The 18,113-nt window shown below is 34.6% G+C and overlaps 2 protein-coding genes across 2 annotated transcripts; both read left to right on the top strand.

Moving 5' to 3' along the window:
- Positions 1-288: 288 nt before the first annotated feature.
- LOC110907813 (F-box protein At3g08750) lies at positions 289-1,317 on the top strand. The gene has a single exon (XM_022152738.1). It carries the CDS (start codon positions 289-291, stop codon positions 1,315-1,317), a length of 1,029 nt encoding a protein of 342 aa, XP_022008430.1.
- A 2,126-nt stretch (positions 1,318-3,443) lies between these two features.
- LOC118486605 lies at positions 3,444-12,746 on the top strand. The gene is made up of 14 exons (XM_035983161.1): positions 3,444-4,413; positions 4,708-4,893; positions 5,039-5,281; positions 5,403-5,564; positions 5,660-7,051; positions 7,143-7,645; positions 7,750-8,619; positions 8,702-10,072; positions 10,582-10,677; positions 11,486-11,590; positions 11,709-11,798; positions 12,156-12,215; positions 12,363-12,497; positions 12,576-12,746. The coding sequence occupies exons 1-14, from the start codon at positions 3,444-3,446 to the stop codon at positions 12,744-12,746; spliced, it is 6,354 nt and encodes a 2,117-aa protein (XP_035839054.1).
- The last annotated feature ends 5,367 nt before the right edge of the window (positions 12,747-18,113 follow it).

The following is an 18,113-nucleotide window of genomic DNA, read 5'->3' as shown; positions in this document are numbered from 1 at the left end:
ATGTTAAGTTTATTTCTAAGTCAGTCCACTTACCCACTTGTCATGATCCTTGCTCACTAACCCATGATTGAATAACTACCTATGTTTTATTCAATAAATTAACTGTTTTCATTAAAAGTCGGACATGTAGCTCTATATAAGATATCACTAATATCCCTAAAATTCGTGTATTACTGTATTTCTAGATATAATATCAGAAACTATTGAGTTATGAAAAAGTTGAAGGGGTGCCTCTACTCAGCCTCTGAGTCGAACACTAAGTTGCCTGACCTTGGTCCTGACTTAATAATGTCAGAGATACTGCCAAGACTTCCTGCAAAATGTGTAGGTCGTGCAAAGAAGGTATGTAAAGAATGGTTGTCATGTATATCGTCGAAGGAGTTTGTCATGATGCACTGTAGACATATGTGTAAGGGGTCTAGACAAAAAATTCTTAGTATTGGACAGGAATCATGCTTTATTTCCAGCACTACTGTTGATTTAGTCGATGAGAAAACCATGATTACCCTACCGTTTCATGTTCGCCCTTCTGATGTGTGGATTTTATCAAGCTTGAATGGGCTTTTATGTGTTTGTTTACGCAATACGTTTGAAATGCTTATTTGGAATCCGTTGATCCGTAGCTGCATCAACATATCTGATTCTAAGTCTTATGGTTTTTTCAAAATCTATTCCGATGCTGTTGGCCTATACATCGATTCCTCTAATGATTACAGAGTTTTACATATAAAACGTGGTCGTTTTACAGTTGATGTTATGGCTTATTCAAGGAGGACCAGTCATTGGAAGAGAATACCGTTTTTACAAAAAAGGCATTACCATACTAATGGTTATGTGTGGTCGGGGGGGACTTTTTGTGAGGATGGTTTATATTTTACTGTATTCCAGTTTTGGCTTGCTGGTGATATTGTCATAATTCGATTTGATGTGAATACAGAGACGTTTTCAGAAATAGGGTTTCCATATGTTGGCAATGGTGAAACATGTCAGGGGAACTTGGTTAATATGAATAACAAACTTCACGTGTTTGTTAGTCATGGGTTTATAGATATGGCTGTGGATCTATGGCGTTATGAAGATGAGCATTGGTCGAAGGTCATGTTGTTTCCGAAGATCAGTTATATTCCAACGCCAGTTTGGTGCTCAATTACACATGTTAGTTCAGAAGAAAAGTGTTTTGTGATGACAGATTGGGGTGAGGTTTATGAAATAGATTTGAACAAGAAGACGTGTGACCTTTTCATACCAAGCGATTGGAATCATACTATACGGACAGCAATGTATGTGGAAACTATTGTGCCAGCAAGTCTTCAGTAATACATGTTGTTTGGTAATCCTTTTTTTTTTTGCTTCGAAATGTTTGTTGAATTTTGAAAAATTCCTTCATCGGATGTAATGTTCTTTTTTTAGTTAATGTTTGCTTTTTTCTCTACTATGTGTTTGTGTATTATTTGTTTATAAAGAATTGCTTATATATTATGTTTAGATAAATATAAAATTATATTTTTTATTGTTATTGTATTCCATTGTCAGTACACATAAAAGTTTTTAATAAATATGTCTTCATTAGTGTAATTATCAAATATTTTGATATTTTTGTTGATACATTTACAGAAGTTCAGCTTTGTTTATAAAAAATTCAAATGAAAATTTAGCTGGTATATAAAACTTATAGGTTTAGTAACTGATTATGCAGTTATTTTAAATATATTTCAGTTTAGCCCACTTTCCCACTATCCCATTATTTATTAACTGTCTGAATTAATATTAACTTCCATGAGAAAAATTCGGATATTAGCTCTATATAATGTAGTTCTATGACCTTACAGTGTCTTTCTTTCTTCGAATTTTGTTTACCATAAAAATCATCATATTGAGTAGCTTTGGAGAGCCAGTTGGAGAATTAAGGTATGTTTTCCTAATCTTTTTAATTCATCTTTTTTCTACAAATCAAATTGATTGTGTGTTTGCTTTTTTAGTTTAAACAATAGAATCAAAACCATTTAGGTGTTTGCTATATGTTCAAATACATGTAGACCGATTTCTTATTAAATGTGAACATTCTACCAGTGTCAGATCAAAGCTAAGTACTCTCAAGTGTTATATCTAAAACGCAGTCTATAACTTATATGAAAAACATAAATTGTGCAAATTATACCTTTAAATTTAAACAATGTTTTATTAAAGCAAACACATAGGCATAATAAGAAGTATGAATCAGTGGTTAGAAAGACTTACAGTGCCATAATTTTTTATTAAGAGCATGGGTTGCAAGATTCACAATATGTCCGTAAGCTGATTCAAACTGTCAGGGATAAGCCTAGCTTCTGTCTTTCATATGATCCCTCCTGTTAGCCCATTAAAACAGAGAAACCCTTACTACTGATTCAATGATGTTGTCATAAGCATAACAAATAAAACTTTCAAAGTGTCTGCCAAGTTTTGGATCCAACCCAGCCCCCATTTGTTTATGTTCTAGAGCTTATCTATGCCATGTCTTTAACTCGGTTGTAACATATTGAGGACAACGAAAAATCCTAAGCCCATCAATCTACCGAAACACAGATCTGGCATGTTTGCATAACTGAAGGCCTAAATTCCGAATATCTCTAATCGAATATGAATAAGCATAATAATATCAATCCACAACCGTTAACCCTAAAATTGCCTTAATACAGTTCTGACATGTTTGAATAACTCAAACCCTAAAATCCGGAGGTTATTTATCAAATATGAACATCCACATTCATTAACCCTAATCGATAATCAAAGAATGTATTAATCGAATATGAAGAACCCTAGTCGAACAAAATAGTATGATGTATAATATGCTAGGGTTTATAGAGGTAAATACCTTGAAATTTTGAATCGATTGAACTGCTGATACGTATGACGGAGAAGAATGGAGTGTACACAAGTATAACCATGGTGAATGGCCGTGCAATCTGTTGATGTCTCGATGAATACCGGATGCAGAGAGGAGCGACTTGGACCAGAAAGAGGGATGAATTCATCGCATATGTGGTTAGGGTTGAGTTAACTGCCGTTATGTAGTATCCGTTTCCTAATTTGGATTGTCCATATTCAGTATCCAAACCGGCCCGTCTCATGTTTACCTCATCCAGTTTGTTAACCTGGCCCAAAATGCTAATGTGATATATCTGGCCCATTTTGATACAAATTTATACTTTAGTTTGTAATAATTGTTTTATTGTTATTAGTTAACATATTTTTGTTGATTTTATTTTTATTTTTAATATTTTTATTATCCTATATTGTGATAATACATGTTTTTTTGTTAGTTATATTTTATATGAATATTCAAGACCTATTATTAGTATGTAGTTTATGCTTGAAACTTACGATGATTTAATTTATTTATTTTTTTGTAAATTGTGTTTTTAGATAAAAGCAGTATGTCGTGCCTTCCATTTTTAGTAGTAATGTTGGATATAATTGCAAGACTTCCACCAAAAAATGTTGCTCAATGTAAGCTTGTCTGCAAGGAGTGGTTAGATTTCATTTTAGATCGTAAGTTTGTAAGGGCTCATTGTCATTACATGCGTGCATCGGCTGATCAAAAATTGTTGATGGTTGGTTGGAAGACTATCGAAGTACATTCCTTAAATTATAAGTCCCCGGGATTTATTGTACCAAGAGGTGTTGCCCGCCCGTTCTATGCTCATCCTTCTAGAATGTTTTTTTTGGCAAGTTTGGATGGTATGTTGTGTGTTTGTCTGCAAAACACTTGTGAGTTGGTTGTTTGGAATCCATTGACGACTAAGTTCAAGAAGTTGGCAAATTCTAATTCGCAAGGTTTCTACAAAGTTGATAGAGATGCTCTAGGATTTTTTGTTGACTCTTCTGATGATTACAACATTTTACATATTAAACGTAGACGAGGTACAATGACCGTTTATATTTATTCGATGGAGTTGAATTCATGGAGTACTGTACGCTTCCTAAAACACCGTCCGTACCACCATTATACGTACCTTTGGTCGCCAGCAACTTTGTGTGGTGGTGGTTTGTATTTTGTCGTTACCCAATGTCGTGGTCGTTCAGATGGATTGTCGGTTATTCGTTTTGATGTGAATTCAAAGTCGTTTTCTGAATTGTGTTTCCCCAATGTATATGACGATGAAGTTAGTGGAAGTTTAGTTAACATAAACGAGGAGCTTCATATGTATGTTTGTATCGGAAACTATGACTATAGACGAGAAATTGTATTGTGGAGGCTTAAAAATAAAAGTTGGATGAAGGTTTTTGCATATCCTGATAAGTTGTGGATGCCATTATCAACTATGTGTTCTTTCACATATTACAATTTGCCAGGGACATGTCTTGTGATAACGAATTTTGGACAAGTGATTGAAATTGATTTGCAACGGGATCATCTAGGTTATTTCTGCCGTATGTTTTTCTATAGGCAAATGCATGGTGCGGTTTACACAGAGACCATAGCTTCCCCGAATTATTAGTTTGAGAAAGTTTTATCTTGTAATTTTCGTAACTTTGAGTTTAAGTGGTACCTTGTAGTTGTCATAATGTTACTTTTGTTGTTGCTTCTATTTTGGTAATTTGATGTTGCAATTTTTAAAGTTTTGGTTGTCCTTGAGATATTATATATGTTTCTAGCTTTTTATGTTTTGAGTGGCATTATAATTGACTCTTGTCATGCTTTTCTAAAGATATATGTATCTGAAGGTGTTGATATGAGTGCACCTATATCAAATGATTCCGATTCAATTTCTTCGGTCCCTTCGCATGAGACGTCAGCATCTACACGTGTTGAATGTCGTAGGGGCCGTGGACGTATGGGCCGTCCTCGATTGCGGGAGCGACTTCCTGTTGTGACGCCTGATGTTGCATCCTCTCAACGGTGTTCTTACGGTGTGGTTATCTATGTTCTTGTATTTCTTATGATTTTGTTCATATACTAATACCCCTTATTGTCCGTTTGTTATGGGGTTTGCATGTTTATATTTACCATGTAAACCCTTTAAACCTGTTAGTGCTACTGTTGCTGTGTATGCAGTTGGTAGTTCTAGCAGAAGTGTGGTACGCTATATGCGTATGTCAAATGAAAATGTGCAACCTTCTCCGATCCCTTCAGTTTCGGATTCATTTGCGGTTATACGTACCACTCAGGAAAATATATCTTCTAATGCAACGACTGAAGTAGGGCGTAGACGGACGGGCCAAATGGGTCGTCCTCGATTACGTGATCGCCCTTCTGATTTAACAAGTGAGGCTACAAGTACTCAAAGACGTTGCAATGGTACGCTTGATTGAGTTCTCGTGTTTGTTATGTGTTTTCACCCAATAGCACCCATGATTTTATATTATGTCGGTTAAGCCTTTTAAATTGAATAGGTTTATTGTTATCTTTGCTTTTTTAGTTGATCGTATCAACAGAGGTGTTGTGCATTATACCAGTAGAACAAATGGAGCTGCGCAATCTTCATTAGGTTCAACGGTTTCACAAACATCTGGATGTCTACATTCGAATCAAGTTGAAGTACCTTCCCGTGCAAGTGTCTTTCAAGACGAAAATAGATATTGTAAACATCATATTTTTTTCTTGTGACACTTTGTATATATGAACACCTTATATGACATTGATAGTGTTTGCTTACACTTCACTTACCTTTTTTAGGGCGATGTCCGTCGTATTGGGATATCGGTGATGCAAACCATAGTTGTGTTCATTGTGGAGCTATGCTTTGGTATGAGGAACGAACTATAAAAAGTTTAACTCCTCGTGTTCCAAGTTTTTCATTATGTTGTAGTGAAGGAAAGGTTTGCTTGCCATTTCTTCGACATCCTCCTCAAACATTGGGTCGTCTTCTTGATTACAATGGGGAAACACGATCTCGCGTGTTTAGAGAAAACATAAAGCTTTTAAATGCGATGTTTGCATTTACCTCAACCGGTGGGAGAATATCTACGGATTTAAATGATGGTCGTGGGCCTTATACATTTCGTTTGAATGGCCACAACCATCATAATATTGGATCATTGTTGCCTATGCATCCTGATGGACGCCCTAGATTTGCTCAATTGTACGTTTATGACACGGAAAATGAGATTGATAATCGCTTTTATGCTTTGCGAAATTGTGTGTCACCAACGTCTGATCAAGTCATCCTGCGCACATTAGTGAATGACTTGCTGTTGATGCTTGATGCGAACAATGCATTAGTGCAGGCTTTTAGGATGGCACGTGAAAGGTTTAATGACAACTCAATGCAACGTCTTACGCTTCGCTTGCTTGGTACGCGAAATAGAAGAGAAGGACAATATTCTTTGCCTACTGTTCCTGAAGTGGCTGCACTGATTCCAGGTGATGGAAATCCTACGGACTCACGTGATATTATTATTGAAGAACGTGGTAGTCGTAGTGCAAAGCGTATATCTGAATTGCACCCAAGTTTTATGGCGTTGCAGTATCCTTTGTTGTTTCCGTATGGAGAAGATGGATTCCATCTTAATATTCCTCTATGTAATATATCTCCATCAAGTAGGCGGCAATCGGTTTCATTAAGAGAATATTATTCTTACCGTTTACAACTTAGGAGGAATGAAGGTAAGACATTACCCAAATCTGGCCGTTTATTTCAGACGTATGTTGTGGACTGTTATTCAGCTATCCTTGAACATGAGATGAATTGGTATAAACAAAACCAAAACACTATTCGTTCGGATTTGTATAATGGTTTATGTGATCGTATCGCTGATGGTGAAACAAGTTGTGAAGCAGTTGGTCGACGTGTTATCCTGCCAGCTACATTTGCCGGTGGGCCAAGACATATGATTCAACAGTATCAGGATGCAATGGCTATTTGTCGTTGGGCTGGGGCTCCGGACCTTTTTATTACTATGACATGCAATTCAAAATGGCCGGAAATTACCCGACACATTCAAGCAACAACCCCTGGTATGAGTGCGTCCGACCGCCCTGACATTGTTGCCCGTGTTTTCAAAATTAAACTTGATGAACTTATCAAAGACATAAGGAAAAGGAATATTTTTGGACACACGAAAGCAGGTTTGTTACTAGCATTTCCATTGTCTAAATATTATACGATTGTTTTTTATTCTATAGCTATGTGTAATATTTGTTTTGGTCATTTTTTTAGTTATCTATACAATCGAGTTTCAGAAACGAGGACTTCCACACTCTCATATTCTGCTTTTTTTACAACCTGAAGATAAGATAAATACGGTTGACAATATCGATAAATATATATCTGCGGAGCTTCCTTCGGAGGTGGAAGACCCTATAGCTTTCGCTATTGTTCGTTCACAAATGATGCATGGTCCATGTGGTTTGCTCAACCCTTCAAGCCCTTGTATGCATAATGGTGTATGTAGTAAAGGGTACCCAAAGAATTATTGTGAGGAGACATTCATCCGAAATGATGGTTGGCCGTGTTATAAGAGGCCCAATAATTCAAGAGTTGTTAAAGTTGGTTCTCAAGATATTAAGCTTGATAATCGGTATGTTGTTCCGTATAACCGTGAATTGTTGGTGAAATATGGTTGTCACATTAATGTGGAGTGGTGCAACCAAGGGATGTTAGTCAAGTATCTTTTTACTTATATAAACAAAGGTCCAGATCGTGCAACTGTGGTTTGGAAGGTGCTCAAAATAGGACAACGTTTGCGTCCTTATTACATAATGAAAATGAAATTGAGGAATATTTAAATTGTCGGTATATATCTTCTATTGAGGCATGTTGGAAGATTTTTGAATTTGAAATGAAGTACCGTGATGTTGCTGTTGAGCGGTTACCTTTTCATGAGGAAGGGTGTAATAGAGTGTATTTTCATGATAATGATGAGGTTGAGGAAGTTGCCCAACGTGCTACGGCTAGCATGTCAAAATTTACTGAATGGTTTCGTGCAAATGAAAGGTTTCCGCATGGTCGTTCTTTGACATATGTAGAATTTCCAACAAAGTTCACTTGGCATGAAAAGGAGAAGGAGTGGTTGCCACGACATAGGGTGACTTCTATTGGCCGCATTTATTATGTGAGCCCATCAATGGGTGAAAAGTATTACCTCCGTATGTTATTAAATGTTCAACGTGGGCCATTAAGCTTTAAAGACATTCGTACGGTTGATGGTGTTGAGCATCCAACTTATATGTCTGCTTGCAATGCGTTGGGTTTGTTAGGAGATGATGTTGAGTGGGTAGATTCAATACGTGAAGCTTCTCAATGGCAGTTGGGGAATCAACTTCGTGATTTATTTGTTTGCATTCTATTGTTTTGTACGGTTAGCAATCAACGGCGGTTATTTTTTGATTGTCTACCTTACTTATCAGATGATATTGCTTACAATCGACGCACAATGCTGCAGAATGATGATGTGGTATTCACAGATGAAGAGATTCTCAATTATACATTGATTGAGATTGAAAGAGTTTTAATTGGTCATGGTAAAAGTTTATTAGATTTTCCTAATTTGCCTCAAATTGATCGTCAATTGGTTGATACTATGGAAAATCGGTTGATTATGGCTGAGCGCACCTTCAATATTGAAGAAGAAATGACGCTTTTTCATGATTTATTTCGTGGATTGAATGTTGAACAAAGGGAGGTGTTTGATTATGTATGTGATTGTGTTGATAGACGGACGGGTGGTGCTGTTTTGTTTTGGTAGTGGAGGGACGGGAAAAACGTATTTATGGAAGACTCTCATTTCCTGTTTTCGTTCACGTGGCCAAATCGTCTTGTCTGTTGCTTCTTCTGGGATTGCCTCTCTTCTACTACCTGGTGGTCGTACAGCGCATTCGCGTTTTAAGATTCCCTTTGAACTTGATAAGGATTCTTGCTGCTCGATTGATGTTGGGACGGATCTTGCTGGGCTGATTAATGATGCCGCGCTTATAATATGGGATGAGGCACCGTTGCAACATCGTTATGCATTTGAAGCGGTTGACCGTACTTTTAGAGATATTTGTCGAAATAATATACCTGGTGCAGACCGTCGAGTATTTGGAGGGAAATGTGTCGCTCTTGGAGGAGACTTTCGGCAAATTCTTCCTGTTATTCCGCTTGCTCCGCGTAGTGAGATTGTTGCTTCGGTTGTGAATAAGTCATCGACTATATGGGGTTCGTGTAAGGTGTTTTCTTTAACGATTAATATGCGGTTGAATAGTTCAAGTGTTAATGACGATGTTGTAATACAACATCGAGATTTCAATAAGTGGATTTTAGATATGGGGTCTGGTCGTCTTCCTGCAATTTCGCTAGACGGGGAAGATGAGAGAACTTGGATTAATATACCTCGCGATCTATTGATTCCTGTTTCAGATAATCCTATTGAATCAGTTGTTTCAGATACATTTCCTAATATAGAAGAACGATTCACTGATGTTTCTTACCTACAGGAGCGCTGTATTTTATCATCGACTAACAATGAGGTTGATACGATTAATCTACATGTTCTTGATAAGTTGCCAGGTGACAATCATGAGTTATTTAGTCTCGATTCCATTTGTGCAAGTACAAATAATATTGAAGAAATGCAGGCTATGTATCCTACGGAGTTTCTTAATACTGTACATTTTTCTGGCTTACCGAATCACATATTAAAGTTAAAGGTTGGGGCACCGATCATACTGCTACGTAACTTGAATCTCAAGAAAGGATTGTGTAATGGGACCCGTTTAGTGGTTACTCAAATAAGTCGTCGTGTTATTGAGGGCGTTATTATTACGGGTACGCATGTTGGAGAAAGAGCTTTTATTTCAAGAATCGATATGACTCCAACTTCTACATGTTGGCCTTTCCACTTTAAGAGAAGACAGTTTCCCGTGAAACTATGTTTTGCTATGACAATTAATAAAAGTCAGGGCCAAACATTTAAACATGTTTGTGGTTACTTGGTAAAGCCTGTTTTTTCACATGGTCAACTTTATGTGATTGCCTCCCGTGTTACATCTCGATCTGGTCTACGATTTTATGTTGATAATGATGGCAAGTGTTCTAACGAATTAACAAGAAATGTTGTTTATAAGGAAGTTTTTTATAACTTACCTTTGATGTCAAGTGATGCATTGGTCTGAGTGTTTTGTATGTTGTTATTGAGAAGTGGAATTGCTACCGTGTATGCTTCTATAAAGGTAGCATATTATGTCTCTCTTATTTGAACACTTGTATTTAATGTTTATTTACTTTATATATTGGTTGGTTGACTAAATATGCCATTTGTAATTACGTTGTTTTGCATGTGGTTTTTATATGTTTGGTTGTTATATATAGATATATATTTCCTTTATGTATATTTTGTTATTAATATAAGCTTTCCATAACATTTTTTTTGTTTCCATGTTTAGGTTCTCATAATATAGAATGGGACATCGGTACATTTCAGACTTGATGCCTGGTATTACTGACCAATGGCAAGTCACTGTAATGGTCACACGTTCTTGGACAACATACATTCCTAGCTCAAATCGTATATTGTCATTTGATGTCATCCTTTCAGATGAACGCGTAAGGCATTTTTTTAGTTAATTAAAAAAACTATAATATATATGTTTTGTAATGTTGCATGTTTTCCTTGCAGGATTGTTCAATTCATGCAAAAATTCCTTTTCATTTGATGCATCTTTTTACTAATCGTTTGGAGGATGGTTGCGTGTATAGGCTATATGGTTTTGAGGTTCTTGTATACGATTCATGGTATCGTCCGTTGAAACGTGATTGCTATGTTAAGTTTATGCGATCTACGTCATTAGTCCATCAAGAGTTCAACCGAGCTTATTTAGACGTCATGTTTTGAGCCGATGCCTTTTAACATGCTTGGATCACGCTTGAAGAATGACATATATCTAACAGGTTTAGTTGTTGTTTTTCTCTTGGCGTCTTCATGTCTATATATAATTATATTTTTTATGTAGATGTTGTGGGTGTTCTTCGTGTGTGGGGTTATCTTGATACTGATTTGCGGTCTTCACAATCAAATAATCGGGAAAGTACGACGAATTGTTTTATCCGATGAAGTGTAAGTTTTTAGATTGTTTTTGTGGCGCATTCTATATTTTTTATTTTTTTGTTTTGCTTATTTTGGAATGGTTGTGTTTTTATTAAATATTAGTGGTAATAATCTCAATGCTCTTTATGGGGCAAACTTGCACTTAAGTATACTGATGAGGACATGAGGCGCCATGCCACTAATGCAGTTGTTGTTGTATTAACATCTTGCAAGGTTCGATTGTTTGAAGGTATGTGTAATGTAATAGATGAAATATTTGTATGCATATTTTTAATATATATACTTGATCCATTGGTGTTTTTTTTTGTTAGGTGCTCCTTGTGTGATGTCAACAGTTGCATCTCAATTATATATTAACTTGTCATCATCAGCTTGTGATGTCTTCAAGACAATGTATATTATTCCTTGTATTAAAGGTTATTTATGTTTCAAAGCGTTGTATGTTTTAATGCAACTTATTTTATGTCCTTTGAAGGTTACCGTGCCTGTTTTATTTAAAGCTAACACACCCCAAAATGAAGACTCGCAAGTTGTTAGTATTGCTGATGTTTATCGATTTATTCAGGCAGGAGTTTATAAGGTATTGGCTTTTAACCTATCTTATATCTTTTGTTTTTGGTGTAAGATCAATTATTTAATAACGTTTAACTTGCTTTTTCAATGTTTTTAATTGATACCATATATTTTTTGCTTTGCAGGGGACATTTTATAACATCTTTGGTACTATAGTTGATATTGATTTGTTTGATGATTGGAAGTATGTTAAATGTTCTAAATGTCGAAAGAAGGTGCGGTTCATGGATGCTACCTATTATTGTGTATCATGTCAACAAAATGTTCTCAATCCTCAGATAGCGTAAGTCTTTATATATTGTTGTGTTTTTATATTGTTTTCTTAATTATAAGATTTTGACAGTTTCAAGTTGGTTGTCCGCGTGGTTGATAATGATGTTGAGATGACGTGCGTTCTTTTGATGATGTTGTGATTGCACTTATTGGGATTACTGCGGAGGAGTTGCTTTCTAAAAGTTTGTCTGAGGTATAAACCAAATATTTCGTTAACATGTTTTTTTATACGAATAAATGATTTGCTTTATGTGCTAATGTTTATATATGTCAATAATAATGTTATTCTATTTCTGCAGGGTGTTAATGATCCTTTATGGGCTCAGACATATTTGGTTGATTCTTTATGTGCTAGGAGTGTTGCATTCGGATTAAGATTGATGAATATAACTTGGCACCTCACTATTCTTATCGCTTTACTGTGTCAAAGTTCATTAAGGATTATATCGAATCGCCCGCGAATAACATTAGTTTATCTACGGTTAGTACTTGCACGGATGATATAGATCATGTTTTTGAAGGCAATGAAGATGAATGCACAGAGTTTTTTTTCAAGAGTCTCAACTGAAGAAATGGATATGGCTGATGAATTGTTATGGGGTCCAATCATTTCATCAGTCTCGTCTAATGAGACACCAATGGTATGTTATTGTTTTTTATTTTGCACCTATTGCATTGATTGTACTTTGCTTTATTGTATTGAATATTTTTCTTAGCAGGTACAGTCGTTTGATTGTGAAGCGGATAATGGTTCTATCATTAATTCAAGAAAGTCGAATACTAGGGATGTTACAACTGCTTCCACATCTGTTGTTGAGTGTTCTAATGAGTGTGATCAAGAAGTGAGGCCTAAACGAGCAAGACGAAAGCCAAAGAAATATACTGATTAGATAATATGTGCTTTTTTGATCATTATGCATGTTTTTTTGTTACTTTTTGTGATAAGACTTTTGTTGCTTTCTATGTTACTTATGTGAACCCAGTTGCAATCTAATAAACGCGATGTAGTGTTTTTTTGCACTTATTTTCATGGTGTTTGAACTCAACATAAAATATTGATTTTATAAGCATATATGTATTTTTGATTTGTTGTTGATATTGTTAATTTTAAGTTGTACGTTTGGTTAAGAAATTGAGTTATTAGATAGAGAAGATGTTTGAAATTGATAAGTTATTTGCGTATGTCATTTTTTGTTTGTAAAATTATTACTCATATTGATTTAACTATAGAAAATAAGGTAACCTAAACTCCCGCTAAATATACATGTCCGATGTTGCATAGATGGGTCATAAGCCTGCCTTTTTGATAAACAATAAATACATTTTGCAGCCAATATTGATTAATTTTAACATTATTTGCAGGTCTGGCCCAAATCATATATCAATTTATGCAACCTTTTATTAAAAGCTGCTGGCCAAAGCCGAAGCCTCAAAATGATTGGGCTTGGGCTGGCCCTGTTTGTAATCATAGCCCAAGACAATTGGGCTTGGGCTGGCCCTGTTTGTATCATAGCCCAAGACAATTGACATAGATATTTAAGTTATATAATTTAGACATCCCGAACCAAAATTACGATAACATCGTAATGGGATGTGACTGTTAAAGTTCTACATGCAGTTAGAAAAGAAAAGTTGTCCATCAAACATAACAAAACATAAACCAGTGAATTTGAAACAGTTTCTTCGAATTGATATCTAACAAACTTCGAAGTAGACCGTATCACCTGCGACACTTTTTTCTCCCACCAGCTCAAACCTCATCACTTTGTCCTTAGTCATCCCCGCTTCGTCCAGGATATGCTGCCAGTCCGCATACATTATGACATGGTTTTCATCATCCACTCTTCTTGATCTGTCCTTACACGTAGCGGTACCAGAACTTAACATGGCCAAATGACAGCATGGCATTACAGTAGTTATTGATTTGGTGATCCCGAACAAAGTTCTTCGGTATCGTCTGTAAAAATAAATTTTTGGTTTTGTTATTCAATCTCCAACATTATAATGAAAATAAAGTATATTAATAGTTAGTTTTTAATTACCAGCATGTGTGTTTCTATGGCATGGTGTTCAAATTGTTTCTGGTAGTTGGGGCGGCTGTTGTGGTGGGCGGTGCTTGGTGCGGTTGCATAGATGTGTAGTGGCTGCGTGAAGTCCGATGCATCTTTGTTAAATATCAGGACATTGAAGTTAAAGTGCTCTTGTTGGAGTGCTTCCCATCCATTGGAAGAGAAGTTGGTAGTCCTCTTCAATGTCATTTTCAACACAAAAGGTGGTCCAACTGACCCCATGAAACCGACAGCTAATCCTTTTTCATTTCCGGGAGGGAAAGCATAACACACATCGACCTTGCACTTTGCTTAGGGCCGTGTACTTTAGCAAACAAGTTGTCGATTTTTAAGCGTCTCTCGGATAGCAGCCACAGCAAACCGTGCGGTAAATCCTATAGTTCTCACATTCAGAAATGTGAGATTAGATTTTATTCAAAACAGAAAATATAAATTATTAGTTCTCTTTCAGAAAATAGAGACAATAGTATATAAAACAAGGTGGCAAAGTTCTACCTGATGATGGTAGGTTTCTGCTTTAGCTTGTACCAAACAGCCATGAATGTAATCTCTTCCTGAGGAATGCTTTCTGATTTCCAAACCGTCAGTGTTTAAAAGAAGTATCTCAAATTTAAGTTCTTTCAATCTTTTGAAACATAGTTTGTCTATATTCTTATGTTTTATAGACTGAAAAACCTCATCCATTCGGGCCCATGTAGTGTTTTTCTTCTTCGACCCAAGCTTTCGACTTCAACCTTGTATTTCATTCCCGTATAATCAACAAGTTTGATTATTTCACAGTTTTTGGGAAGCTGGTTGCTCAATATTTTTGGGAGTTCCTACATATGCAATATTTTTATTTAAAACCCAGATGTTAGGATAAAGTCAAATATTTAAACGAGATGAAATCAGATATGTATCAGGATGTATCTTACCAGTCGGTATTGCAGGTCGTTGCAATCAGCTACTTTGATTAGTATTGTAAACTCCATCTGAATGTTTTCAAAAAATAACAATATCATACTTATAATAGTCGAAATCAGATTTGGGTCAGGTTGGTAAGGATGAGTTTGGGTAAAGATGATATTAGAATTTTTTTAAAAATGAGCAACACACATCAGCCCGATTGTACAAAGTTCTTGAACAAAATTCAAATCATGAACTAATGACAACTAATGTTCGAATCATATACATTCAAGCCCTCAAAACTGTTTGAAAAGTTTCTGTTTTTTCAGTTGTTTTAATCATGGGTTCAAATCATGAGTCAGGTGGGTTTTGGGTCAAAGTGATCTGTTATTTCATTTTCTTATTTTTATTTTAACCATCTAGACTTATGTGTTTGGGCCAAGATTGCCAGGACCAGTCCTAAATATATTTTTGGAAAAACCGAAATCTTTAAAACTTATAAAAACAATCGAAATTCATTTGAACATATATAGGTGATAACTGGCAGCCCCAGCCGTAAATATATTTTGGAAAAACCGTAAACTTTAAAACTGATAAAAACAATCGAAATGCAGTTGAACATATATGTGATAACTGCCAGCCGGTTTTGGTAACTGTCTAGCGGTTATGGGAAGTTTGTATTTCTGATTTAAAACAAAAAGAATAGAAACCAAAACAGTTTTGAGGGAATACTTGAAATTAAATGAAATCAAGATATCAAAGTAAACATAGTAAAACCTAAGTGTAAATTATAGAAGAAAACAAAAAAAATACCTGATTAGGCTTGAAAGTTCTGATCGGCAAGATGAGTGTAGAAGAAGGTGAATAGTATCACCGTAAATGAGAGAGATAGAAAATGAGTAGAATATGTATATTTATTAGGGTTTTGATTTCTTTATTGGGGTATGTGACTGATTTGATGTTTAATATAATATTAATATAATAGATGTTTTTATTTAATTGAAAATTTATATGGTTTGATTAAAATTATTAATAAAGTAATAGATATAGTTTTGTTAAACAAATAGTTTTTAATAGATTTATAGATAAACCTATTAACAAAAGTTATAGATAAAATTTGTTAAACAAATAGTTTTTAATATTTTTATAGGTAACATATGTTAACAATATTTATTGTATTATATTTTTTTAAATAATAAAGGTAGTATAAGTAACTAAATAACTAAACTTTCTAAATATGTTTATAATTTTGATTCTATTCTATTTTAAATAATAAAGGTATACTAACTAATAGAAAAAAAAAATAATCTTTCTAAGTATTAACATATAATAGGTGTGATTATTATAATTAATCCGTAAAGGTACAATAAGTAACAAAAACTTACCAATGATTGGATTAAATAAAAGCCAAATTAACTGTCCTCTTCGGGATCAAATATTCCTTGGTTTTTAAATGAATCCTTTAACGTATTGTTAAGAAAAATTGCCCTTTATACTGAATAAATCTTATCTCATGGGAGTTAAAACTGTTGCATCATCTTGATCGGTCATTGAAATATTGGGAGCATCCTTTGCTTCCTTCTTATCTGTAATGACAATAAGATTGAAGTTAAAATAACATGTCTAAGTTACAAGTATTGGCTGATGAAATATGTAAAAGAGTTTTTGTGATTACCTTACACATATGAATGCATTCTTGATTTGATTCAGCTTATAATTCCAGTTAGTTCCCATCTCCATTCAAATATTAGTGTGATGAATTCATGATACAACAGTTAGCAAGTAAAAAAAAATTAAAATATTATGTCCTAAGTCTAATGATCAAAACTGTGAAAAAGAATAAAAACTGTATATGCGGCAAGGTGTAAAAGTTTGTAAATTGAACCCATTTTTGTTTCCCTCCAAGTAATTTGAAAGCCAAAAACTTCCTAAACCGTCGTATGTTTAGTTAAATGAATTAGTGGCCATTGATGTAGTGGCCACGTGTCAAGTTTTTGTTGTGTGTACATGTGTTTTGACAGTATAAGAAGATTCTTCCTCCTAAAATCTTATATGTCTAAATCAGCAAGGAACAGAATGGTCAAAATCGTTCTGAAAAAAATACATAATTCCAAGGTATTTATGTAGTGAACTCATGTTTTAGTGTGTTGTGTGATGGTAACAATTGCTTTTTAACTGTTGGCTTGTGTTAACTGGAAGATGGAACCGATGTACAAGGCTGAGTTATATGAACCCAATCTAATTTCGGCGATGCAGTTTATGACTGAGAAAAAAATCCAGGTATGAATCTAGCTTTTTGTATGTATATTATCTCTACTTAGTTTAATATGCTGCATTGTATTTGAGTATGCATCCAAACATGTATATTGATAAATTACTTGTCTTTAATGCATGTAAGGTCAAAGCAACTTACAGGGCTGAAGAAGATGATAAAAAGGTTTATGTATCAGACAATGTGATGGAGCAGTTAATCATCAAAGATCTAAAGGATCCAAATCTAGACGTGGAGCTAGAGCAGGAATTTAGTGATGAGGTATTTTGTTGATGTGTTTATTCATGTGGTCATATGATATATTAACGTCTTTATCATAGATGCACCGTTGGGTAAAAGGAAGAACAAACAAAAGGTCGTTATCCCTTGGAGAAGAGAACAAGACAGAAGTAATAGATGTGGATAGTTCTGAAGAAGATAATGGTGAAGAGCATGAGCTTAGTGACACAGCCGATTCCATTGCCTCTTTTAAGAGAAAAAATAAGATTCGTAGGGTATCAATTCAAAGCCGAAACCGAGTACTTCGTGTATATCCTAGCTTGTGTTAAGAATGTTTGTGCTAATTATGTTAGTGTGATCCCTGAGTTGTTTATGTTTTAAAGTTTTTTATCCTAATGATCTTATCTATTTTTTTTTTTTTTGTAATTGATGTGAACTATAACTCTTAAAAAGTTGTTTGGGTATTATATGTTTTTATAACAAAACATGTTCTCTTTTTTAAATACATTTATATTATTACAGAAGAAATATATTTTTACACTTTAAAAGGAATTGCAACATAATAACTTTCAATTATTTACAAGTAAAAATGTATGACTACTAAAAGTCAAGTTCAAACGTTTTCAAATAATCATGTAAAAGGTATGAATTTAAAAGAAAAGAGATATATATAAATCAATCTAACATTTGATAAATTGAATACATGTGAATATTATTTTAGTTGTGGCAATATAATTACTAACATGTATCCTGGTTGGTACATTTAATATTTAGATTTATATAAAAAGTTGGTAGTCTAATTTAGTTAAAAA

Source organism: Helianthus annuus, chromosome 14 (genome assembly GCF_002127325.2).
Source record: "Helianthus annuus cultivar XRQ/B chromosome 14, HanXRQr2.0-SUNRISE, whole genome shotgun sequence".
NCBI lineage: Eukaryota > Viridiplantae > Streptophyta > Magnoliopsida > Asterales > Asteraceae > Helianthus > Helianthus annuus.
The sequence above is the reverse complement of the archived record's forward strand: the minus strand, read 5'-3'. Positions and strand labels throughout refer to the sequence as shown.

Excerpts from the sequence above, each read along its gene's own strand:
- LOC110907813 (XM_022152738.1), top strand. The coding sequence starts at position 289 with ATGTCAGAGATACTGCCAAGACTTCCTGCAAAATGTGTAGGTCGTGCA.
- LOC118486605 (XM_035983161.1), top strand. The coding sequence starts at position 3,444 with ATGTTGGATATAATTGCAAGACTTCCACCAAAAAATGTTGCTCAATGT. Across the intron at positions 4,894-5,038 it reads CTCTCAACGGTGTTCTTACG|TTGGTAGTTCTAGCAGAAGT; the intron begins GTGTGGTTATCT and ends CTGTGTATGCAG. Across the intron at positions 7,052-7,142 it reads TTTTGGACACACGAAAGCAG|TTATCTATACAATCGAGTTT; the intron begins GTTTGTTACTAG and ends TCATTTTTTTAG.